Source organism: Hibiscus syriacus, unplaced genomic scaffold (genome assembly GCF_006381635.1).
Source record: "Hibiscus syriacus cultivar Baekdansim isolate YM2019G1 unplaced genomic scaffold, ASM638163v2 tig00002237_pilon, whole genome shotgun sequence".
Lineage (NCBI taxonomy): Eukaryota > Viridiplantae > Streptophyta > Magnoliopsida > Malvales > Malvaceae > Hibiscus > Hibiscus syriacus.
This window is the reverse complement of record NW_024061918.1, coordinates 6,794,475-6,800,300: the sequence shown is the minus strand read 5'-3', so window position 1 is coordinate 6,800,300 and position 5,826 is coordinate 6,794,475. Positions and strand designations below refer to the sequence as shown.

General features: G+C 37.0%; 1 protein-coding gene across 2 annotated transcripts; it reads left to right on the top strand.

Annotated features, from left to right (window-relative positions):
- Nucleotides 1-706: 706 nt before the first annotated feature.
- On the top strand, nt 707-3,480 carry LOC120142613 (protein SIEVE ELEMENT OCCLUSION B-like). Of its 2 annotated transcripts, XM_039157155.1 has the most exons (7): nt 707-944; nt 1,028-1,129; nt 1,214-1,662; nt 1,755-1,864; nt 1,951-2,087; nt 2,169-2,648; nt 2,802-3,480. In XM_039157155.1, the coding sequence occupies exons 1-7, from the start codon at nt 726-728 to the stop codon at nt 3,417-3,419; spliced, it is 2,115 nt and encodes a 704-aa protein (XP_039013086.1). In that variant the 5' UTR covers nt 707-725; the 3' UTR covers nt 3,420-3,480. The 2 variants fall into 2 exon arrangements, with proteins under 2 accessions (XP_039013086.1, XP_039013092.1); XM_039157161.1 differs by lacking the exon at nt 707-944 and having other exon boundaries at nt 1,030-1,141; nt 1,202-1,662; nt 2,802-3,478.
- The last annotated feature ends 2,346 nt before the right edge of the window (nt 3,481-5,826 follow it).

Genomic DNA, 5,826 nt, shown 5'->3' with positions numbered 1-5,826 from the left:
CTACTACTTTATTACTATTATTGATTTATTTTTTAAAAAATATTACTATTAATTTAAAAACTAGATATCTAATTCGAATATTTGATATTAGAAAAAATTGGATATCAGATTTTTTTAATTAGATACAGATCGCTTATATCTATATGAAAAATTAGATATTCGATTTTCTGGGTTAGATATGATATAACAAAGTGTACAACCCTAATCCGTAGTTATGGGATTTTTCTCAAAAGAAAAAGAGAAACTTCTTTGAGAAATGAAAATAAAGTGTATGATGGATGTTTTAAAAGAAAATAAGTTTAAATAGTTGTTATATGTCAAACATCCACTTTAAGATACATAACGATTGATCTTTATATAGTAATAAAATAAATCATTTTGACTAAATAAAAATTTAAACACCTAGAACCAAAAGTATAAGTTACATTTCTCAATTAAATTTATATATCTATGCAAATTTTAAGTATAATAGATATGTGGTGTTCCTACATTTTGGATATTTCGTGTAAAGAAAAAGGCTTGGGGGGGCCATTGATGGCTGCATTTATGTTATACTTATCCTACTAAACAACCCCTTTAGCTTTTTTCTTATTACTCGTCTTGCAAGCAAAGTAGAAAACTAAGATTTCTGCTTTATTTTATTCCATTTTCTCATCACTATATAAGCCGTACAATGCTTACTAAATGAATCACACACATCAAAAAAACACTTGATATATTTACCAATGGCTGCTCCTCTCTCTCACTCATCACATCCTTCCAGATCCAAGCAACTAGTCCGCAGTGAGCGTCGGATGTTCGCCGCATCCGACGACAGTGCGCTGATAAAGCAGATTCAGTCGACGCATGCCCCCGACGGCCGTTTAGTAAACGTGAAACCGATTCTTCACATCATCGAGAATATTCTGCGACATATCACTCCCGACATTGACCATGCTTTGAATGTAATTAACTTTGATAGCCTTGTGATTTCATGTTTGTTCTGGATTTTCACGATCATGGCATTGGTTTTTTCTTTGTCTTGTAGGGTGGAACGGGACACATCGACGCCTTGGATCGGACCAGTTTATCCTCCAGTGAGGACGTGCTCGACGCATTGGCTTACATCGTACAGAAAATCTGCTGCGAGGTTATTTGACATGTTTTCTTTTAAATAGTCCTAGTAATTACAAAGTAGTATCTGTGCAATAACGACACTAAGATCGAATTGTAGATATCATGCAAGTGTTCAGGAGGAGGAGACGCTCATGCAACAACAATGGCGATTCTCAACATGCTCTCAAGCTATTCATGGGATGCGAAAGTGGTGCTAACTTTAGCAGCTTTCGCAGTGAACTTCGGGGAGTTTTGGCTGCTTGTCCAACTTTGCACCACCAATTCACTGGCCAAATCCGTGGCTCTCCTCAAGCAATTGCCCGATGTTTTAGAGCATTCCCAAACACTGAAACCCCACCTCGAAGCACTCAACAAGCTCATCAAGGCAATGATAGATGTAACCAAGTGCATGGTCGAATTCACCGAGCTTCCTACCGAGTACATTTCGAGCGAGGTGCCACCGATGTCGATCGCCTTAGCTCATATCCCGACGGCTGCCTACTGGACCATTAGGAGCGTCGTGGCTTGTGCTGCGCAGATTACGAGCCTCATAGGGCTGACACACGAGTGAGCCATGAATTTCTTCTTACGTGCTCCATTCAATGAGCCAACAAGATGAAATAATTAACAAATCCACTTTTTTTTTTGGCTGATTTTAGGTTTGTTACATCGACTTCCGAGGCATGGGAACTATCAAGCTTGGCGCATAAAGTTAGCAGCATACACGAACACCTTCAAAAGTTATTACGTCTTTGTTATCAGCGTATCGGTATGTCTGCATATTCTTAAACGTATTCATCTTTTTATTTAAATCAACCCATGAAAAGGGTTGACAAAGCTGGTAATGGGATGCAGATGAGATGAAGCAGAGAGAAGCTTTTGACGACTTCAAGCGTACAATTGAAACACCTCAAATGGATGTCGTGAGGATTCTGATAAAGATCTTCCGCAAGGAAGATCCTCATGTTCTCTTGAGCCCGGAGAAGACCAAGGTCTCTTCCATCACCAAACCATGTTTTGGATTGGATTGCAATTGGATGATCATATATAATTTGTTTCTTTATCTGATGCAGGTCCAAATTGATGTCCTGAGAAGAAAGCATGTTCTACTTCTCATTTCGGATCTCGATATCTCCCATGACGAGATTCAAGTTCTCGAGCTTGTTTACAAGTACGAGAGAGTATCTACTGAGCTTAACTACGAGATCGTATGGCTCCCAATCGTGGACCAATCAGCTTGGAACGATGGCTATGAGCAAAAGTTTACGAACCTGCAATCCATTATGCCGTGGTACACAATGAGCCACCCGTCCAACATCGAACCGGCAGTGATGAAATACGCGAGGGAGGTATGGCGATTCGTGAAGAAGCCGATCGTGGTGACACTCGATCCACAGGGGAAGGTCACATGCACTAATGCACTCAACATGATTTGGATTTGGGGGAATACAGCCTTCCCATTCAGCACAGAAAAAGAAGCAACTCTTTGGAAAGCTGAGACTTGGACGATTGAGCTACTTGTTGATGGCCTCGAACAGAACTTACCTACTTGGGTACATGGACATCCCTCACATGCCATTATATATATATATATATATATATATATATATATATATATATATATATATATATATGTATGTATATATATATCAATTGGTTTGGTTAATTTATTCTTGGTTTTCCTGTTGTTATATTGTGATTATCAGATAAAAGATCAGAAAGTGATCTGTTTGTACGGCGGTGAGAAAATGGAATGGATCGAAAGTTTCGCTTCGGCAACGAAAGGAATTGCAGCCTCACTCGAAATCGGGTTAGAGATGGTTTATGTCGGCAAGAACAACGCCAAGGAACGTGTGAAGAAGATCACTGCTTTGATAAACGAGAAGCAGATCAGCCACACCTGGCAAGATGCCAGCGTGTGGTTCTTCTGGAACCGGATGGAGAGCATGTTGTACTCCAAGACCCAACATGGAAAACCCGACGAAACGGATGTGATAAAGCAGGAAGTGATGACGATACTCGGGTATGACGGCAGCGAAGAACAGGGATGGGCTGTCTTCTTTTTCGGATCGACTGAAATGGTGAGAGCCAATGGAGAGAAGATGCTTAGCAGCATGCAGAAGTTTGATCAATGGGAAGTATTTGCCAGGCAAATGGGATTTGTACCGGGACTCCGTAAGCATCTCGAAGGGATCACGGACGACCATCATTGCACTCGGCTTATTCTGCCGGGAATCAGCGGGGAAATTTCGGAGAGGGTAGTGTGTGCCGAGTGTGGACGTCCGATGGAGATGTATTTCATGTATCGTTGTTGTGTTGAGTAAGGTAAACAAAGGAAAGAGCGTTATCTTATGGTATTATTATTATATCTAGTGTGTATGCATTATATAGTGGTGTTTGTGATTGTGAGATTGCTAGTAATGTTTTAGGACTCTTTCATTATCATCCCTCGTCGCTTGCTGAAGAGCCTGAGCTGCTGTCTTTCTATCATCAATGTGTGTTTTCGCTTTAGCCTTCATTGTAAGATTATCTAATTTGGAAATCCTTATGATAATAATAATAAAAAAAAAGTGGCTTTTTATCCTTTTTTGTAATATTAAACATCAAAAGATTAATTTAAAATTATGGTTAAAAATAATTTTCAATCTAATCTCAAAAACTCAAATTTTTAACTTTTATAGTAGAAAATCACTTTTGATGAAATTATGTTTTTATCCTTAAATATTATATTTTGAATTGATATAATGCAACAAAACATCCCTAATGTTTTATAATAGTGTTAATTTGCCTCCTATTTTTTTAAAGCATATTACTCTAATATTTTATTTTGGGGCATAAACCTCTCATTAGATGAAAACTGTTAGTTAACTAACAATCAATATCTAGAGTTGACTTAATAAATACATGTGGAGGAAAACGATGACATGGCATGTCCTCATAATAGATGATGACAGGGTAGTATCATAGATTTTTTTTAAAAGATAAAGTAAAAAATTAATAATATTTATATTAAATGTTAATAATCACTTAGAAAATGACACATGTCACTCTCCAATTAGTGTTATTTTAAAGAAAGTCATGTTATCAGATCAAACTGTTTGTTTTTGTTAAATAATGAAATAAACTTTATTTAATATATAATTGTTTTTGAATTTAATAAAAAACATTAAACACGTTTCAATATATCACGTAAAATGCAACCTCATCCTCGAAAAGCTTCTTCTTACATACAACAAATGTATCTTTTTATTCTCTAAAATTCAGCTTATAAGGCGCACTCACGAGTCGATCTCCATTCAATACCCCACCTAATGCTTCTTTCTTCTTCTTTAAATGATCTAAATTATACATTAAAAATCAACCACCATTTTATTAAGAATCTAAATTATATATTAAAAACTAACCACCATTTTATTAAGAATCTAAATTAATTATCTTAAGATTTAATTTAAAAAAAGAACCTGGAAAACAAAATGGCAGATCAAAGTAGCTATAGGTTTCAATGCAATCAAACAAACAAAACCAAAGCATTTCAAATTTAAGAATAAACCCAAACCATAAAAAGACAAAAAATATACTAAATGTAATTAGCTTCGAACTCTAAATGTTGGAAACGTGGGTGTTATGAAATGGAAATGAAGGCATTGGATCGGAAAGCAAATAACTTTCAGATCTAGTAAAGAAGTGAGAGTTAATTAATTACACGAGGTTGTGGAAAGGGCCAACCTTGTTGACGTAGAGAGGGACGAGGTCACCTTCTTTGTAATAGTGGCATAAGGCATCGAATCTGTAACGCCCCGGATCTCGTGTTAGGAGTTTTGGGCTAACCGAGATAGGCCTTGGATTAAATCTTTAGCTTTTAGGAAGTTTTGACCCAATTTGAGGTGGATTTGAGCTTGAGTTAAGCCCAATAGAGAGTAAAAAGGGTATTTTTAGTTTGCAACTAAAATCAGAAGGACTCGGAGTGTAATTAGACTGTTGTTCAAAATAAAGGTTGAATGACATTAAAACTTGGTGATCTCACGTCTGTGCATGCCCCTCTTTTTCTTCACAACTCTTGTCTTCTTCTCTCAAGATCTTCTTATTCCTCTTCATCATCTTCTTGAGAAAGCTAGATTAAAGAAGGAAACTTTAGTTTGTTGCCAACATTCACTACAGCAAAACAGAGTTTTAGCGACATTTTTTTTGTTCTATAGCTGCGTTTTTAAGTGCCGCTAAAAGTACTTGCAGCGATAGGAAAAGCGCCGCAAGAAGCGCCGGCAATACCAGCGCTGCTAAAGTTTGTGGCGTTTGAGAACATAAAACGCCGCAATAGCTCAAGATCTATCGCGGCGTTTTTGGAACAAATGCCGCAAAATGTTGATATCTATAACGGCGTTTTTGGAACAAACGCCGCAAAAAGTTGATATCTATAGCGGCGTTTTTGGAAAAAATGCCACAAAAGGTCGATATTTATAGCGGCGTTTTTTAACAAACGTCGCAAAAAGTCAGATCTATAGCGGTTTTTTTAGAACAAACGCCGCAAAAGGTCAATATCTATAGCGGCGTTTTAGAACAAACGCCGTAAAAGGACAGATCTATAGCGGTGTTTTTTATGTCAAACGTCGCAAAATGTCAGATCTATAGCTTTGCATATTTCATTTCTGCACTACATCACCTAAATTTAATATCAGGTAGCTTTATCTAATTAACAACAACCATCTGTTTTAATTAAGACACAAGTTATGCAAA

What these genes read in the sequence shown, in the direction of transcription:
- LOC120142613 (XM_039157155.1), top strand. Translation starts at nt 726, where the DNA reads ATGGCTGCTCCTCTCTCTCACTCATCACATCCTTCCAGATCCAAGCAA. An exon ending in TACAGAAAATCTGCTGCGAG is followed by an intron (nt 1,130 to 1,213) that starts GTTATTTGACAT and finishes ATCGAATTGTAG; the next exon opens with ATATCATGCAAGTGTTCAGG. An exon ending in TCTTTGTTATCAGCGTATCG is followed by an intron (nt 1,865 to 1,950) that starts GTATGTCTGCAT and finishes AATGGGATGCAG; the next exon opens with ATGAGATGAAGCAGAGAGAA.